We start from the raw sequence: 20,639 nt of genomic DNA on the forward strand, positions 1-20,639 counted from the left end.
GATATTTCCTCTTAGCCACTTTCTTTCAAGCAGGTATGCTCTCAAGGCCATCACATCCTACAAGCCAAGCAGGTACATATGCTCATAACATCCTACAAGGCAAGCACGCATGCTCTCACATCCTACAAGGCAAGTAGGTACGCATGCTCTCACATCCTACAAGCCAAGCAGGTACATATGCTCCCAAGGCCATCACGTCCTACAAGCCAAGCAGGTACGCATGCTCATTACATCCTACAAGGCAAGCAGGTACGTATGCTCATTACATCCTACAAGCCAAGCAGGTACGTATGCTCATAACATCCTACAAGCCAAGCAGGTACGTTTGCTCTCAAGGACATGACTTTCTGAGAGTCAAGCAGCTACACTCAGAGGTGCTCATGGGAGTTTAGTAAGTATGTCCACCTTTGATGCCACAGGCTGCAGGTCCAATCCCCACGCCAGGCTATTATATTCATAAGATAGGTTAAAGGTTAAAGGTTAAAGTTTACAGGCAAATAAATATGATGGCAAGGATCGACACATTCAATTCAGTTTCCATGTCTCTTAACAGAAAGTATTTTCTCTCCAAATAATGATAACAATGTTGACTTTTTTTCCTGCACACAATGCAAATGTCTTTCCCTGGATAAGGCAACACATTTTCCTTAAAACACCGCCAAGGACCGCCAAGTACCGCCAAGTACCAATGTGACAAGACAGAGAGAAAAAGAAGATCTTTGTGTTTCCTTGCGATGGCTCACATCTTGGCCACCTTTACAGTCTTTAAACAACAGTGTCAGGAGACAGCCCTGGCGAGCACACTGTGCATGGACTAGATTAATTACAGCCTAATCCCCATCCGCCTGGCCCGGCAACGCAGCACTTATTTAAGGAGTGCCGCAGCTCCCAATGCTACCCCACACTTCCCCCCAGTCCTGAACTCCAGTAAATATGGATTGAAGTGTAGCGGCATGCTAAAGCCCCCGGGTTTCCAGCAATAAAAGGAAGACTAGCTGTGCTGCTTGTTAGTCTGGGTACCATGCCACAGAGGATGTTGCCGTGTCTGATTGTGTGTGTCTGTGTGTTTGAATGACTGTGTATACATGCATGTGTGTGTGTGTGTGTGTGTGTGTGTGTGTGTGTGTGTGTTTGTGCACGCGTGCGTGTGTGTATGTGTGTGTGTGTCTGTATGTTGTGTGTAGCTCTCTCTGTGTGTGTGTGTGTGTGGGTGTGTGTGTGTGTGTGTGTGTGTGCCTGTGTGTGTTCCTGAAGCAGCGTCACGCCACCTTGACTACCCAGGCATATCCACATGCTAGGTCCACCTTGATTGGATATGGCTCGGTGCCTGTAGGACTCCCTGGCTCCCTTTTCCCTTTCCATCTCTCTCTCTCTCTCTCTCTCTCTCTCTCTCTCTTTCTCCCTTCCCATTACTCTCTCTCTCTCTTTCTCTCTCCCTTCCATTACTCTCTCTCTCCCTTTCATTACTCTCTCTCTCTCTCTCTCTCTCTCTCTCTCTCTCTCTCTCTCTCTCGAAAGTGCATGCTGGGATTGCGTGAGTGCCGTGAGTGTGAGTACGACTGAACGCCGTCTGTGGCTATCTTTAAAACTCTATCTTTTGTTTGTCCTTATATGTGTTGTATCATTGTTTTTTATCTTATTGTTGGGACTCTTATTGTTGGGACGGCTTACAGCTGGTCGGGGTGTAACAATGGAATTTGAGGCCTTGACACGTCGTCACGGCGTGAAGGTGATCTCTGATGTTAGTGTGGAGGTTTGTAGTTTGGCCATTGGAGAAATTGTGGGTCACGGTAATATTGTATCAGCAGCGAATGAAGAATGCTGTTGTTGTTTTCCTAAACAGTATTGCCAAGGCAAATGACATTGTCCAAAGTGGTGTTGTGCTTAATGGCACGTTCAATCCTGTTGTACCCCTGAGTTTGCCCTCGACTAAGATTGTCATTTCGAATATTCCCCCGTTTCTTTCTGACCGATTAATTAGCACTGAGCTTTTGCGTTATGGTTATGGTCCGATCAAACCACCGAAAAAAACCCCGCGATTGCGCCTGTACTGGCGATCGTTACAGAGGATAAATCCTCTGCAGCCGAGTCTGCATTTGAATTGGTTTCACCAACGATTGCCTCAGCTGTGTCTGATGTGACTGTTGAGGAAAAGGCTGATGAGTCAGAGTCTTTGCCGAGTGGGAGTGAGCCTGGTGGTCGCGTCTGCTGCTGCGGGTAGGCCTCGTCCGCCTCAGGTGGGTTAACGTGACTTACTAACTTCAGACCCGAAACTAAAAGTAGCCCGTAAAACTGCTCCGTGTGTGTCAGATGGTAGTGACATGGAGGCCGAAACAACTGTTTTTAAAATACCCAAAAGGAAATCTAACCGTAGCGATGATCACAGCACAAAAAAGCAGGCTAAACAGAAAGAACATGCTAACTATACCGAGTCGGACAGTGATGGCTATTCCACCGATTCGAGCAGGTTTTCCTGGTCTGGTAGCGATAATGTGATGGTGATGTACAGTGCTAGCGACATTAGTAATTTCTTGGCTGAAACAAAAGGGAAAAGGGGGGTTCGAGTCGAGGATCATTTCCTTGACAGTATGCAGTTTATAAACGATGTCTGTCATCATAGACAGGAAGGGGCCTTTGATGACCGGGAACTTCACCGTCTACGGAAACTTATTGGTAAACTTAAGAAAGAAAATAGCGATGCACTCGCGGATTAACTGTGGCTTTCTCTTCCATCACGTGTTTTTTCTCTGTCTCTTTCCTTCTTTATATGAACACATGAACAATATTAGGATTACTACCCTTAACATTAACGGAGGAAGGGACTTTAGAAAAAGAGCTCAAATTTATGAGCTTTTACAGCAAAAGGCAACAGATGTTGTGTTTTTACAAGAGACACATAGTGATATCAATAACGCTACAGATTGGGCAAGAGAGTGGAATGGGCTGACTATTCTCAGCCATAACACGTCTGACAGTGCTGGAGTGGCACTGTTGTTTTCATGCAGCTTTATTCCCCTGTCATACAGCATTGAAGAAGTGATTAAGGGAGGCTTCTAAAAGTACACGCCACGTTTGAGAATGGCGTTTTGTTTTCATGTGTGTTTATGCACCGACCTCCGCCACAGATAGAGTAGCTTTTCTTAAAACGTTGAATGCCTCAGTGAAGAACTGTAGTGATAATGAACTCCTCATCCTTAACCTTATCCGATTTTAATTGCACAGAGGCAAGACTTGATCGGAATCATGCTGAACCCCACATGGTTTCAATGTAGCCATCTCATTGAGGTGATAGTTGAGAGTAACTTATATGCGATATTTGGAGGAACCTGCACCAAAGTGAGAGGCAGTACACTTGGGCGCACTACAGGGGGAAACATCGATGTCATTAGCTAGGCTTGACCGGTTTTATACTTTTAGACATCATATGAACAAATTTAGATCTTGTACCATTCACCCTGTTGGTTTTTTTCTGACCACAGCATGGTGATGTGTAACATAAGTGCAAGTAATGTTAAACACAAGAGTGCATACTGGCATTTCAATGCATCACTTTTAGATGATTTCAATTTTAAAGAATGTTTTATTTATCTCTGGAATATACTCAAGGCAGACAAGGAGCTTTACTCCTCACTGTCTCAGTGGTGGGATATAACAAAAACTAAAATTAAACAATTCTGCCAAGGTTACACTTGCAATGTCACAAGAGGCATAACCATGTCCCTCAACAACCTTGAAGTTGACATAATTGAAATGCAGAACCTGATGGGAACATCTGGTACTGGGCAGTACACTGAGGCTTACAACACAAGGAAGGTGGCATTATCTGAACTAATACGGCTCAAAGCTCAAGGCGCATTGATTAGATCACGTTTCAGAAACATCTCAGAGATGGATGCTCCCTCCAAGTTCTTTTTCAATCTTGAAAAGAAAAATGGTCAAAAAAGATATATTCATGCTCTACGGGCCCAGTCTGGCACCCTAGTGACTGACACGATTGAGATACGGAAGCTAGCTGTTCTCTTTTATGCTGATCCGTACAAAAAATGAGCACAATGAACACCCAGATGTGGAGGCTGATTTTTTTCAGAATTCACCCACACTTTGCGAGGATTCAGTCACGATGCTTGGTGAAGATATATCCTTAGAGGAGCTTCACAATGCCCTTATGGCTATGGAGAATGGGCGGGCACCAGGTATTGACGGCTTGTCTGTTGAGTTCTATAAGGCCTTTTGGCCAGTTCTGGGTGAGGACTTTCAAGAGGTGCTCACTGAATGTTTAGGTAGGGGAGTTGCCACTATCTTGTAAGAGAGCAGTGCTCACCTTACTACCAAAAAGGGCTGATCTGAACGAGCTGAAGAACTGGCGCCCAGTCGCTCTGCTCTCTACAGATTACAAGATTTTTTTCTAAAGTTTTGGCCACTAGATTGGGGAAGGTCATGGCAGAGGTTATACACATAGATCAAACATACTGTGTACCTGAGCGGTCCATCTTTGATAATATCCAACTAGTCAAGGGTGTCTTAGGCGTCTCCAATCTACTTGGTCTCAGAACAGGTCTCATCTCTTTTAGACCAAGAGAAGGCCTTTGATCGCGTTGAGCATGCTTATCTGTGGAAAGTCCTGACACACACTTTGGTTTTAGTAGGAATTTTATAGCAATGATCCAGGCCCTGTATTGTAATATTGAAAGTGTCTTGAAGATCAACGGTGGTTTGTGCGCCCCTTCAGAGTTCAAGGGTGTACGACAAGGTTGTTCTCTATCTGGAATGCTGTATGCATTAGCCATTGAACCCCTGTTAAATAAGCTGAGGGCTAAGCTCTGGGTTTTCAGTGCCTTTGTGTCAACGATGTGTTTAAGGTTTCAGCCTATGCTGATGATTTAATTGTGATGGTCAGTGAGCAAAGGACATTGACATGTTAACCAACATGTCTGTGTCTGTGATTTGCAGTGGAGAGTTCTCCATGGTATTGTTGTAATTAACATGGCACGCTTGTGTCCATCATAAACCCAGGGGTTTGTCAGGACTGCCCTTTTGCTTTCAGAGGGGAGACAGTGTTTCACTGTTTCTAGGAATGTTTGAGGTTGTCACCTTTGTTTAGGGTTTTAGAAGGCCTTTTTTCAAGTTTTGATGAAGCATTTTTTCTTTGCAAATATTTGTTTTTGGTTTTGAATATACCCGGTCACACAGAGTAAAATGTCAGTTGATTAATTTCCTTTTTGGGCCAAGCAAAAATGGCCATTTACATAAGCAGGAGAAACAAAATGGTCACCAATCTAGATGCTGATGTTGTAAATGTTTTTTCTCAAGATTGGTCAAATCTAGTGTGCTGACTGATTATTACTTCTACAAACATATGCAAACTCTTGAAACATTTGTTGATAAATGGTGTTATGGAGGGGCAATATGCTCTGTGATTAATGAGGAGATAGAATTTTGTTCTGCTTTTGTGTAAGGCCCAGTTATTTTACTTTTTTTGAGCTGTGACTGACGTGACCTTGAGTTGTTAAGACTGTTGTACAATAAAGCGCAATTCAAAATCAAAATCAAAATCTCTCTCTCTTTCTCTCTCCCTTCCATTACTCTCTCTCTCTCTCTCCATTACTCTCTCTCTCTCAATTCAATTCAATTCAATTCAAATGGTGCTTTATTGGCATGACAAATATGACACTTGTATTGCCAAAGCAAATGTTACATAAAAGTACAGTATCAGGATCTAAGAAATTATACAGGTACATTACTCTCTCTCTCTCTTTCTCTCTCCCTTCCATTACTCTCTCTCTTTCTGCCTCCTTTTCCATTACTCTCTCTTTCTCTGTATCAGCATCTGTGCCTCACTATACACTTCCTTGTCTTCTCTCTCTCTCTCTTTCTCTCTCTATCTACTTCTCTCTCTTCATGTCTTTTCATGTCTATCTTTGTCTGGTGCATGTAATCATATTGCAGCTGATTCTGGACCTAAGCTTGTGTCACGTCAGATATACAGTTCACTGATATCCTGGACAAAGATTGAACACACACACACACACACACACACACACACACACACACACACACACACACACACACACACAGGCCCTAAGTTATCAACTGAGCGTAGAAACCAGCGTAGATCTGAGCGCAGAAATCATCTTACAACAGGGCTCACATGTGATTCATGAAACTCTAGTACTGTATTTCTCCAATTCCAGTGCAAGAAAAGACGTTTGTTGATAAATGCGGTGGCTGGAAATAAGCGTAATTTAAATATCACAGCCTTATATATGCTCATTTTAAAGGCCTCGCCCTTAGAATTTACATCATGGTGGTGCATTATACATCCAAAAGAGAAACATTTGTGATCTCGAGATCAGTGACATTGCAAGCCCAGCTGAACCTTGTTCATTTTGACAGCTAGAAAAGTGTCATCAAGAAACCCGGGAAACTATAGCGATTTAAGTGCAACAGATTTTATTTTCGCAGGGAGAATGCATCGTACTACAAACACATTCATTACAAAACCATACGACACTGCCATTTGTCCTTTGAAAATAGTAAAAAGTAATTTATGACTGTTGCGTTTTCCAAAGAGGAAGTAATCCTCTCCACCTCACACTCCCATTCATGACCGTCAGACTGAACAGTGTGTGTTGGCCACTGCCCACCCAAGGCCCCCAGGTGTGCTTTACTAACACAACAATGCACCACACAGCAGACAACTGTCCCTTGATAATCACACACACGCACACACATGCATACGACCACGCACACGCTCACGCGCACACGCACACACACACGCGCGCGCACACGCACACGCACACACACACACGTGCATGCACGCACACACACACACACACACACACACACACACACACACACACACACGCACACTCACACGCACACTCACACGCACATAGCTACACACATAAATCTTAGATAAGTAATACCCCCCCCCAAGCACATCACACATCCATTAAAAAGAGACACACACACACACACTGACACTTTACTGAATCACACCCATGGTGACGGCCGTGGTATTTGCACAGCCTGTCGGGGTCGCATTGATTTCCGGTATCATCCGTCCATGTGGCGGCTGCGGCTTCCATGACGGAGCTGGAGGACAGTGCGCAATCTGATACGTCGCCAGCGGATGCCATGCGGCGTTTTTGGAGCTGCCGTCACTCAGGTTTATAAATGGACATACCATCATCATCATCATCATCATCATCCCCACCACACCAACCCGGAGGACACGTCACACTGGCACAACCACGGAAATCATTTTCTTCTGTCTCTGTGGCTATTTTTCTCTCCTTCCTGGCGCCCGCTGTTGACATGGCGCCTATCTGTGACTAACTATTTGCCGTAATGTGCCTGGGTCGTACCGCGCGGTGAGCTGGCACGTCGGCACTCTCATCTGGCCCGACCCAGTTCCTCGTTGAATTGCACTGATTCAGGTTTTAATCATTTTTTGGGAGGCCTCAGCTTGCCTAGTTTGGAGCAAATCTGGCGTGCGGTGGTGCGGTGGACCCAAGTGTGAGAATGTGTGTGTGTGTGTGTGCGTGTGTGTGTATAGTTATGTCTGAGTGTGCGTGGCTGTGTGTTGTGTGTTGTGTGCACCGTGTGCCCAAACACAGCTCCAGTTTAAAACAGCCTGCAAATGACAACTGCAGGCTGTTCATGTTGGTTGCGATCCCTGGCCTGTGAAACACTCCCCTCCTGCACTCTCCTCGTCATCCAAATCAATACGCACCTCTGAGGAAGGAAAGAGGAAGGCAGGCAGGCAGCCATGGGAGGGGCTCTCAGAAACATAACAAACACGTCTGGGTCTGCGCACATCAAATGAGTTACATCCTCGAGGCCACACAAATGGGCTTTGGTTTTGGGGAGAGGATAGGGGTTGGGGTTTGTTGTTGGCAGGAAGTGAGGTACATGGAAAACAGGTTTTGTTTAGAGTCAGGGGTAAGTAGCATTGTGTTTGTAGAGAGAGAGAGAGAGAGAGAGATGGCAGTGAGAGAAAGAAAGAAATGAACTGACATATGGACAGAAAGACTGGAGTATGAGTATAAGTATGGAGTGTGTGTGTGTGTGTGTGTGTGTGTGTGTGTGTGTGAGACAGAGAGAGAGCCTATGTAAGAGGGAGAGAGAGAGAAAGAGGAAACTATGTACTGTATGTGTGAGTTTGCGCATAGTGCGTCTACCTGTGTGTAAGTGTATCTGTCTGATCATGCGTGGGTGGCGTACAGACAACCCAGACCAATTAAAGAGGTCACACCACATTCAGTGGCGATGCTTGAAATTGGCTGTACAGCTTTAAACCATTAGCAGGAGAAAATTGATCTGTTTTGCAAGCTCGTCTCTACAGTACCGGTGGCAGTTCATTTGTTAGGGAGGGAAAAAACAGGAGGTGTACTGCTGTTCCGAACAGGACTGAAAAAAGACCGGGGCGCTAATAGTTTGTATTCGCAGTCAGCTCTGTTTACCTATCCATTTCTATATGAATAAAAGAGAGTGAGTGGTTCTCGTTTTTTTGTGGGTTTTTTTTTTACTGCAGATTTAAAGAGGTTTTGGCAGACACTTCCTAGAGACATCCCATGGAGACAACACATCGTCTGGGAATAGTTTGGCCCACGAACACCTCTGACGCCGGAAGGCAGATGAAACAACACTCTTGTTTTGCTGCTTTAGTTCTAATTCTGTCATCAGCATGACTGAGGATTTCCAACTGTGGCAGATTGTAGATGATAAACCCACTTCCTCATTAACTGCAGCATCAGGAGCTGTGTGCGGAAGCCAAGTCGCCTCCACGGAACACAATGCAACTGATCAACACGGAAGCGCTAATCAAAGGTATGGCCTGGAAAAGCCTGCCCAGACAACTACAGTCTCTGGACTGGCTCCACACTCTTCGGAGTGTTGGATACAGTATATCCAAATCAAGGCCAGATCTGGGCCAAATCATTGCCAAATCTAGGCCACATTAGGGCCAAATCTGATATAGAGATATAGTCTTATTAATTATTCTTTATTTTGAAATGATTTTACCTTGTGCATTTTATGTTTTCTTTTTATTATGATCTTTACCTTTTGAACTATTCTTTGACTATATTGCCCTTCTATGCTCTTATTTGTTATTACTGTTTGCTTTTGTTTATGTAAAACACATTGAATGACCACTGTGTATGAAATGTGCTATATAAATAAACTTGACTTGACTACACAGCCCTGGATTACTCCATCTGACTGTGGGTAGTCTCTCATCACCAGTGCAGTCTGCCCATCAAATCAATACTCTATATCAGATCACTAGTGTGGATCTTACACAAATAAACAATAAGCAATGGATACCATTTGGGAGCTTTATGTGTGAAGCTTGTTGTTGTTTAGGATGAAAGTGAAGGTAAATCCATAGACAAGGAATGTATTCATGAATTCATAATATCCTAGAGCTTTGCTCCTTTGAACCTATAGTATTGCAATACAGCTTTTATCATAACATAATACCATAATCCTGGTTGCATTATGAGAACATGTACATTGACACACAAGATCTCAATTCACCCTGCATAATAACAGATTATAGAAAATACAGCATATCTTATGCTAATATAATGAACAAACACAACCACATGGTTTTGTTTTCACCGAGAGCTGCCCATAGACTGCGCTTTATGTGGAGAGGTAATGGCGATACTGTGATGTCAAGAATACGGATAATGAGGGTCCAGTCTTACCTGTAGACCAGCGTGTCGTCCACGGAGCTGTTGTACTGGACCTGGTACATCCTGATCCCAGGGAAGTGGTGCTGAGGGGGCCACCGGATGAGCGCCGAGTTGACGGTCAGCTCCATCAGCACCACCCTCCTCTCCGGGCCCCGGGTATCGTTCCCCGCGGCGCCTGACCCCGCACCGGACGCCCCCGACGTGGACTTGGCGGAGGTGAGGATGTCGGAGGGCTCGGGATCAAGCAGGCAGCGGTTGGTGGTGTTGGCTACGCGGCAGTGGCTGGACCACCAGCCCACCTGCCCGCGGACTCCGCTTCGCGGGCGTTGGACGCGATGCACATGAACACGCCCGAGTCCTTGAGCGAGGTGATGTTGATGTCCAGGCTGCCGTTGCTGAACGTGAGCGTGCGGGACGTGTTCGAGATGAGCCGGCCCTCAGGCGAGATCCAGTGGACATCCGGGTCCGGGTCGCCGTTGGCCTTGCACTTCAGGCTGGCCGGTTGACCCTCCATGGCGAAGGTCTTGGGCGACTTGCGCGTGATGACCGGCGGGTCACAGATGAACTCCTCCTCGGGGATGGTCCAGAAGTACTTCGCGGTCAGGTCCGGCGGAGACGCGCACGTCTCGAGGTCGTCCTCGCGGGTCAGCCGCCGAAGCCACAGCAGCTCGCAGTTACAGTGCAGCGGGTTACCGCCGAAGCTCATCACCAGAGAGGACGGCGACGAGCCTTTGGACTTGGCGTAGACGGGGATCCGCAGGAAGAGCGGGTCCGGCGGGATCTTCTTCAGCTTGTTGGACGTCATGTCCAGACGCGCCAGCTTGAGCATGTTTGTGAACACTCCCTGCGGCACGTGCTCGATGAGGTTGTGGTCCATGTTGAGCGTGTTGACGTTGGTCAGTTTGCTGATGGTCTCCCAGGGCACGTCCACCAGGTTGTTGTAGGACATGTCCAGGTCCTCCAGCGTGCCCAGGAAGTCGTCGAAGGCGTGCGGCGAGATGTGGTGCAGCTGGTTGTTGGCCAGGATGAGGTGGCGCAGGTTGGTCAGGCCGCGGAAGTGGTCGTCCGCCACGACGCTCAGGCGGTTGGAGTCCAGGTGGAGCGCCCGCAGCCTCTTGAGGTCGGCGAAGGTGTAAGGCATGATCTGGCTGATGGTGTTCGCCGAGCGCCAGGGTGGAGCAGGCTGGCATGTTGGCGTTGGCTGGTCGCCACGACGGCCGCGGGATGAAGTTCTCGTCAGGCCAGGGCTCCACTGCAGCGCCGGTCGATGACCGACGGCACGAACAGCAGGCCCGTCTTGGCGCAGAGGATGGCCAGCGACGGCGACAGGTTCTGGCACATGCAGCGCTTCGGGCACAGCTGGGCCGACGCCGACGCAGCCAGGAGCAGCATGGAGAGGACGAACCACTCCATCCCTCACAGAAACTAGGAGAGGAGGAGAAGAAAAGACAGGAGATGGGTTAGAGAGAGAGAGAGAGAGAGAGAGAGAGAGAGAGAGAGAGAGAGAGAGAGAGAAAGCCTGTCACCAGCTGAGAGACACTGAGTGATTTTTTGTATGCATGTACATGTGACACACACAGACACACACACACACACACACACACACACACACACACACACAAACACACACACACACGCACCCATCTCTCACAGCAACAGCCACATACACTGACTCAACACAGTCCCCTCATGTTGTATATGTACCATACTTGAAGTTTCTATGCAGTCCACTTTATATTTGTGCCCTGATGTATTGTATGTCTGTAAGTGTGTTGCCTATGTTGAGTCACTCAGAACTTGAACTCGATATGTTGTACTCAGACACACAAAAAAAAAAAGAAACGTTCTTTACACTTTGTCCATGTACCCCTATCCCTTTTATATGTATAATTGCTTAGATCCTGATACCGTACTTTTATGTAACAATTGCTTTGGCAATACAAGTGTCATATTTGTCATGCCAATAAAGCACCATTTGAATTTGAATTTGAGAGAGAGAGAGAGAGAGAGAGAGAGAGAGAGAGAGATTCAGAATGCTATTCCACATATACAGCCAGGAGCAGCACTTCCCACAGAAACAGGGTGTTGTTTAGAGAAAGAAGGGATGTACAAGAGTAGATAAAACAGAAGAGAAGAGAAGAGAGAGGAGGAGAAGAGAAGAGAGGAGAAGAGAAGAGAAGAGAAGAGAAGAGAGGAGAAGACAAGAGAAGAGAGGAGGAGAAGAGAAGAGAAGAGAAGAGAAGAGGAGAGAAGAGGAGAGAAGAGAAGAGAGGAGAAGAAGAGAAGAGAGGAGGAGAAGAGAAGAGATGAGAAGAGAAGAGAAGAGAAGAAGAGAGGAGGAGAAGAGAAGAGAAGAGAAGAGAGGAGGAGAAGAGAGGAGGAGAAGAGAAGAGAGGAGAAGAGAAGAGAAGAGAAGAGAAGAGGAGAAGAGAAGAGAGGAGGAGGGAGAAGAGAGGAGGAGATAAGAGAAGAGAGGAGAAGAGGTAGATAGAGGGGATGTTAATAAAGAGATGTAGTCAGTATCAGTAGGAGGGGGCACCACAACCTCTCTTACACACAGAAGAGAGAGAGAGAGAGAGAGAGAGAGAGAGAGAGAGAGAGAGAGAGAGAGAGAGAGAGAGAGAGAGAGAGAGAGAGAGATGGGAGGAGCAGGAGGAAGAGAGGACATCAATGCAGACACTCAGCTTTATCCAGCAAGAACAGCATGGGGAAGAGCAGCCATTTTAGAAGACACAACAGAAACAAGCAGAGGGGGAGGACAGAGGAACAGGAGGAGGAAGACTGAGAAGAGAAGGGACATTATTAGCAGGTACATATGAACAAAGAGGCAGGGGAAGAGTGAGAGAGAGAGAGAGAGAGTGAGAGAGAGAGAGAGGGGGGGGTGAAAAAGAGAAGGGATAGTACTGATGAGAATCAAAGACACACACAAGACACACTCATCTGTCACACAATGAGGAGGTGGAGGTGTGGAAGAGAGAGAGAGAGAGAGAGAGAGAGAGAGAGAGAGAGAGAGAGAGAGAGAGAGAGAGAGAGAGAGATCCAGCCGGGGGCAGCATGAACAGGGGTCGTCATAACAACTCACAGGAGCTAACAGAAGAGAGAAGGGGGGATGAAAAAGGGAAAAAGGGTGTTCAGAGAGTACCGGAAAACACAGATGTGTGAAAAAGAAACATTAGAGGAGGTTGTGGAGGGACACAGTGCCTGGGGAGAAAGAGCAGCTCAAATAGAGAATGGAAAGATACGGAAATAAAAGTAGAGATGTATACTTATTCAATGTAGGCTACTAATGTATTGAATAAGTCCCTAAATGTTTATATTGCTGCACATAATGAATTAGAACATCCCACATAGACATCCTGTGGAATGTTTAGAGGAAGGAGGAGCCAGCCATCCAGCCAATCAGAGGGAGAGAACAGACAAGGGCAACGTGACAGGAGAGATGAGGAGAGATGGTGAGAACGACTGAAAAGGGGGGAGATAAAGAGTGAAAAGGGGCAAAGAGGAGGAGAGGGAGATGGACAGATTCAGGTAGATCACAAGTGAGCGGAAGAGAGAGGTAGAGAGTGGGGGGAGAGAGAGAGAGAGAGAGAGAGAGAGAGAGAGAGAGAGAGAGAGAGAGAGAGAGAGAGAGAGAGAGAGAGAGAGAGAGAGAGAGAGAGAGAAAGAAAGCAAAATTGAGAGGCAAAGAGAGGCAGAGGTAGAGGTGGAGGTGTGGAGAGAGGCTGATGATGGAGCGTGTGTGAGAGGTCTGTGGGAGCTCGGCGCTGCATCTCCATTCCCACGGACAGCCGGTGCTGGGGAATCAGCACAATCAATACAAACACAGAGTCTTAATGGGGTTGCTGCTCTGTCTTCGCTTGCACCCACACCCACACGCCCAGGGACTTCTAAATGTACACATCTCTCTGCTCACGTATGCTGATATGAACAGACACGGCTCTCTGATACCACGCTGCAGCGGGGTGTGTACGGTGTGTGTGTGTGTGTGTGTGTGTGCGTGCATGCATGTGTGTGTGCGTTTGTACTGTTCCAGTCTGTACTCTATACTTTCCATCATGCAACGGCAAGTCAGGGAGTTTCATGTGTACGGCTGTGTGTGTGTTTGCATGTGTGTGCCTGCATGTGTGTGTGTGTGTGTGTGTGCGTGCGTTTGTACTGTTCCATCATGCAACGGCAAGTCAGGAAGTTTCGTGTGTACGGCTGTGTGTGTGTTTGCATGTGTGTGCGTGTGCGTGCATGCGTTTGCACTGTTCCATCAAGCAACGGCAAGTCAGGGAGTTTCGTGTGTACGGCTGTGTGTGTGTTTGCATGTGTGTGCGTGCATGTGTGCATGTGTGTGTGCGTGCGTGCGTTTGCACTGTTCCATCATGCAACGGCAAGTCAGGGAGTTTCATTAAAGAAATTGAATAACAAGGATCCGTGCATTGCCTACTACGAATAAAGACCCACTTCAATGAGAGGGTCTAACGTGTAGAACTCTAGAAATATGACAAACCTTCATAGAACATATTCAGACATTGTTGAAGGAAAAGGACATTGAGGATGACTGTGCTGTATGTACTTCTAGATATGGAATATACTGTATATAACAAGAAACATGAATGATGGATTACCACAAAGAAAAAAACAACAAACAAACGCAATGACACGTTTGCAAGAGCTCTGAAGTGTCTTTCAAAGCGTATGACAGATGCCCTAAAGTATGCAAGCCAACAGCGTTGACAGAGGCTTTCCTCGAACCGTGTGGATATGTGCGATGTGCCGTCATGTGCGGGCACCGTAATGCTTTCATAAGCCTAATTCTGCCGTCGTGTTAAGGTGGCCTGGTGACTTGTGGCTTTCAGGGTGCCGGCTCTGCCGTTTGAGTTATCGGCTTTAGCGCTTAATGCATGGCAATCTGCGCGGGATTTGTCATAGTCCATTTAACGGGCCCTTTGTTTGCTTGGTGTGAGTTTAATAAAAGAAGCCACCAGGCCCGGCGTGCTCCTATCACTGGCGGCGTCATCGGGGAAAACTGCTGTGGGAAACGCATAGTCACCCACCAGCACTCAGACCTCCAGGAAAACACTGTGGAATCACGACTCACAGACACTATATGGAGCAAGCCATTATACAGATTTATGTGGGAGAGAGAAAGCAATATCGGATAGAAATATGATACAGAGAGAAAGAAAGGAAGACAGAAAGAAATAATGAATGAATGAAAGAAAAGCTTGTCCTCTCATTTGTAGTCAAGTCTTAAATACTTCAGTAGGCTCAAATTAAAAACAACAAACAATCCTGCCCAATTAATTGGAGTAAATGGGGGAGATTACAGGGGTAATAAAGACCTATTACTGTATTCAATTCCTCAAAAATAAATCCTTTCTACAGCACTGAGACCATTATGTGACCACATTTCTATAGCGCCACATGTTCCACTAAAACCCAGCAGTCCACACTTCACTTCAGGTTAGCTTTCTCCAACATACTGCCGCTGCTCTGTAATTAGATTAATAGGCTGCTAAGGTTGAGTGAGTCTTTTAAACTGTCAACTCCTAATCCAGTTTGATTGCTTCCTCTTTGTTCACAATTATATACTGCAAATGTGTCCCTAATGGTACAAAGTACATACCTTAATAGCAAAAAAAAAGAAATGTGCATAAAACTTAAAATATGAAAAAGTAAAGAGCAAAGCTGGACATAGGCACTGTTTAGACAGAAGTCAGAGTTGTTTCTGCTGCTCATGCAGTATTCCTCATGCACAGAACTGACTCTAACTGTCCAAACATCCACCATGTCTCAGAGACCACTGACATTTACTGGCTTCTTATGAGAGCAGTAAAGAAAAGAGACAAAACAAACACCTCACTCTCAGTCAGCCCTCTACTACCCCCACCCCAAATCCCCTACCTCCCCACCACCAATTATCATCTGCCGGGGACCCCGCATCCGCTCCGCTGCCCTCATCAGCCCCTGAGGCTCGGACCAGACTGGGCATGACTGACCCCTCGTCCTCGTGTGACAGACCCCTCTCATGCCCCCAGAGCCGTCAAACCTGACGTTCCCCAACACTCAGCAGTTCCCTCCCTTCTCCTCCCCTACCTCCTCCACCCTCGCCATGCCTCCCTCCCTCCATCTCTCCATCCATCCATCCATCCATCCATCCATCCATCCCTCCCTCCCTACCTCCATCCCTCCATCCATCCATCCATCCCTCCCTCTCTACCCAGGCCCATAGCTAGAAGGCAAGCAAACCAAGCAATTGCTTGGGGCCCCGAGCTGGCCAGGGGCCCCAAGACAACGACTGGTTAAGAATAAAATGCAACGACAAACTGTGAGCCTTTTGGTAGTCAATGCAGTAAAGTGCAACGACACTGTTACGGGTAATACGGGATCCCCTCAAGGGGCCCCTTCAGTAGTCGCTGACAGCAGCCAGCCAGCCAGGTTCGTGATCTCTGTTGCCGCGAAAATATAAAACCTCGGCAGTCATAATGAAGCGGAGTTATGTGTCCGGAAGCCAGAAAAGAAAGAAAAGAAAGGAAGATGATGACAAGAAAAAACAAGATAGTGGTAAGTGATAAATTACACTGGATAAAATAGCTCTAGCCTACTTGTCTTGTACAAATGGTGTAATGTCGCAGCAGGAAGGCTAGCCTAGCAAAAAATGTTTATGTTAACTACCTGCCTGACGGCCCATGCTGCTTGTAACAAACTAGAACAGTTAGCGCAACTTCTTTTTCGTTTTTTTTTTTTTTATGGTTATATACTGTAATATGTTCATTAACGGGATAAGGAAGACGCAGATCTGTTCCAGAATCACTGTTTATCGTATTTAATGACATAACATTGCTATAGCTTTGTAATAGGTTTTGATGAAAGTGGCATAGCTTCTCTGCTATACTAACTATTAGGACCGTGATAATCTATTTACCAAATGGGGGTTAGGAAAACCACACGATAAATTCCGTGCATCAAAGCAGACTGGAACATTCATGTCTAGTAGTATTCATGCACGCCAGTTGTTTACTGTCTTTAAAGCACTGTGCGTCTGTCTAATTCTCAAACAGCAGAATGCTTAAATGCTATGTTAAGCTACAAGTAGGCCTAGGTCAATGTATAACATTAGCTTGGGATGTTTTTACATTAAGCATTGGTAGTTGTGAAAGCAGCTGCATCCCTTCTAAATATCAAAATATGGAAATGCTAACATATCTTTTCTTTCTCCCTCAAGGTGCTTCGCTTAAATTTCTCAGCCCTCAGGCTCTTCCTAAGGATACCTCCACTGATGAAGGTAGAGTGAATTTCTCTCACTGAGCTGAGCTGTTAATGACCTTTTCCAATATGCCAACAGTGAAATGGTCAAACGTACTTCACAGGTAATTTCAGATTTTCCCAGGTACACCATCAACTTCATCCTCTATTCATAAGGAAGAAGCTGACATTGGATTTTATGGTATGGTGGTGTTTTTGCAAAGTTCAAATGTTCAAAATGTTCAAAACTAATGCACAGTATGCAACAGCAGTATTTGCACTGTCAACATTTTTTATTTATATAAAGTGTGTGTGAATTTAAACTGTATGGCTATGCTGTGGTTCCTGTAGGCGTTGTGTGCGGATGGGGGGGGGGGCTCCATGCCCATTTTGCTTGGGGCCCCCAAATTCCTTGAAACGGCCCTGTCCCTAACTCCCTCCCTCCATCCATCCCTCCCTCCATCCCTCCATCCTCACCCTGTGATCAGGGCCGCAGATGCCACAGCCACTCCAAATCTCTGCCGGCATGTGGCTGCGTTCAAAAGAATCCCCTGAATCCCCACAAACAAACTCACACATACACACGCATGCACAAACACACACACACACACACACACACACACATACACACACACACACACACACACGCACATACAGACACACACACACACCACACATGCACACACACACACCTCCTGGGTGGATCGTCAACAGAAATAAGTGCTTGCGTCTGCAGCATCACGCTGACAGCCTGACAGAGTAAGGCTGCCCCCGCCACACCTCACACTTGACATGCGCTGCCCCTGAGCCAGACAGCGAGGCCCCCGCGCATATGTGAAAATGGGGTGCGGACGCGTGAGGGAAATACCCACACCGTTATTTACCTTGCAGCTGCACCATGTGTGCTGAGGAACAGACAGGAGTCCTTTGTGAAGGGCAAAGCCAGACATCTGAGATGGACCACAAATGAAACTGAAATGGGATTTCGGGCGACTGTGGAAGTGCCTTCACCCCGTCAGGTCCAGGGGGTGGATTCCCCGGGGAGACAGGCAAACAGGAAGTCCCAGAGGCTCTTGGAGGTTATTTACGCTTCCAGGTTGCCGACGGTGGGAGTAGGGGAGTCGGGCTCGGGGTCTCTATCTCTCTCTCTCTCTCTATCTATCTATCTCTCTCTCTCTTCTCTCTCTCTCTCTCTCTATCTCTCTCTCTATCTATCTCTTTCTCTCTCTCTCTCTCTCTCTATCTATCTATCTCTATCCCTCTCATGCTCTCTCAGGGAGTGTGCTGACGCTAGCTAGCCCCGCGGGCGCGGCACAATGGAGATGGATGGGATGCCGCCACCCCCCTCCACTCCAGCCCAGCGGCCCCTCAGCCCCGGGAGACGCTTTTGTGCTAAATTGATCTCAACTCCCCTCTGTTTCGCTGGAACCGCAGGTAACAAACAGAGACAACAGACAAACACACACACACACACACACACACACACACACTCACACACACTCACATATACACACACACTCAGACACAGAATATGTGCACAGACAATCACTCACATACTCACACATGCATTGAATTCACACACCACACACACACACACACACACACCCATACACACCCAGGCTGACAGGCTATACCTCCAATTCCTTGAATGGAAACACTGACAGGTGAAAACCTGTGACATAAATTGACATGAAGGTGACCTTTCTGCTCACTCTACGACCTAATGGATTGTTCACGTGTCTCCAGGGATCACTCTATCACCCCAGCGGGTTCTAAGCACACTCTTTACGGCGCCGAGCTAATGGAGGTTCTCTCCAGGGAACCCTTCTCTATCCTTTCATGTGCAGCAGATCTAATGAACCAAACACTGGATTTCATACTGTGATCTAACTGTTCTAAAGGTGGGGCAATACCATAATGCAGCAGATGATCTAACTGTTCTAAAGGTGGGACAATACCCTAATGCAGCAGCTGATCTCACTGTTCTAAAGGTGGGACAATACCCTATTGCAGCAGATGATCTCACTGTTCTAAAGGTGGGACAATACCCTAATGCAGCAGATGATCTAACTGTTCTAAAGGTGGGACAATACCCTAATGCAGCAGATGATCTCACTGTTCTAAAGGTGGGACAATATCCTAGCAGCAGATGATCTCACTGTTCTAAATGTGGGACAATATCCTAACGCAGCAGATGTTGGAGAGCCACATGTGCAATGCACTGTCAGCTAGCTGCCTTGCTGAATATATTTACCTAATCCCTGAGCTATGTAGAGTGTAATATACAAGAATATGTAGAAACAAGACACTTGATGCTCACAATATGCCCCTTCTTCCATGACCATTAGGGTTTTAACCAGGGATGTAGTGGAGGCTAAACACAAGTAAACACAGTTTATCCACCTCTGAAATTTCATAAATAGAATTTATCCACCTCTTATTAGAGTTATTAGAGGTATTAACCTTCACCATCATCAAACATGTCTGAAAGCCTTTTTAAAAAAATCTGATATCATATGTCACAGTCCACCTCATCCTGATTACAGAATTCATAGTTTACCCACCTCTAATTTTACCACTACATCCCTGGTTGTAACATGAAATGTGTCTCTAAAAACTGTAACAGCCAAATAGTAATTGTAGCAGTACATAGTATATAATATAGAAATAACTATAATGACAAGAACTTTTAGACCTAAGTCTGGAGGACCTTGTTTTTTCTTTGCAGCAGGTAGTTGTTTGTGAAGAAGAAAAATGGGGCTTGGACAAACACATTCCACGAACACAAAAGAGCAAAGCTATTAAAACAAACCAAGCCTCGTGGATGTAAATATGTTCGAGAGGTACTGATAGAACAATACTCTAGTGGAGGACATGCTTTCATCTTCAGGGCTCAATGATTCATCCTGCTTTCCTCTCACATACAAATGAGGAAGGAAAGGAGAGGAACAGAACGTGTCTTCCATTAGACGACTATTTATCACAACAGCAGGCCAGAGCAGTGACATAACACCTGTATGTTAAGACTGTCCAGTGCTGGGATTGATTCATTTAGTCTGCATAATGAGTGCCTAACACCTGTATGTGAAGACTGTCCAGTGCTGGGATTGATTCATTTAGTCTGCATAATGAGTGGCTAACACCTACAGTATATGTGAAGACTGTCCAGTGCTGGGATTGATTCATTTAGTCTGCATAATGAGTGTGTAACACCTACAGGATTGATTAACCCTTGTAAAGTGTTCGGGTCTGTGGGACCTGTTTTCAATGTTTGCTAAAAGAAAAATTATGCTATTTGTCATTTCTTCAAACTCAGACTCATTGGCCTTGGCTCATTTTCTGTGAAGAGCATAAAAAATGACTGCACACAATACCCCCCCTCCTACACATAACTATTACATATGAGATGTTCGAGTCTACTGGACCCGAGTGTAATAATTGTAGATGCTATGTACCTTAACTGTGTCCTCCTAACTGGGCCTGCTGTGTGTTTGTGTGTGTGTGTGTGTGTGTGTGTTTCTGTATGTGTGCGCATCTGAGTGTAGGTGTCTGTGTGCGGGATTGCTGTTCTGCACCTATTATTCCCAGACAGAGTTACAAAATTGTTACATTTCAAGCACTTGCACCTTTTCTGATTAAGTTCTAAGAAGGCACCAATAATGATTAAAAATCTTGTTTTTTTTACCTTGTTTATAATTTAAT

At 46.1% G+C, this 20,639-nt stretch overlaps 1 protein-coding gene across 1 annotated transcript in view; it reads right to left on the reverse strand.

Moving 5' to 3' along the window:
* zgc:172282 (leucine-rich repeat and fibronectin type III domain-containing protein 1-like protein) overlaps positions 1-20,639 on the reverse strand; it is a 142,815-nt gene that overhangs the window by 55,188 nt on the left and 66,988 nt on the right. Inside the window, 4 exon segments of the mRNA XM_048265422.1 lie at positions 9,717-9,977; positions 9,979-10,002; positions 10,004-10,877; positions 10,880-11,129. Coding sequence (XP_048121379.1) covers positions 9,717-9,977; positions 9,979-10,002; positions 10,004-10,877; positions 10,880-11,117 — 1,397 coding nt within the window. The 5' untranslated portion in view covers positions 11,118-11,129.

Source organism: Alosa alosa, chromosome 15 (assembly GCF_017589495.1).
Source record: "Alosa alosa isolate M-15738 ecotype Scorff River chromosome 15, AALO_Geno_1.1, whole genome shotgun sequence".
Taxonomy (NCBI): Eukaryota; Metazoa; Chordata; class Actinopteri; order Clupeiformes; family Clupeidae; genus Alosa; species Alosa alosa.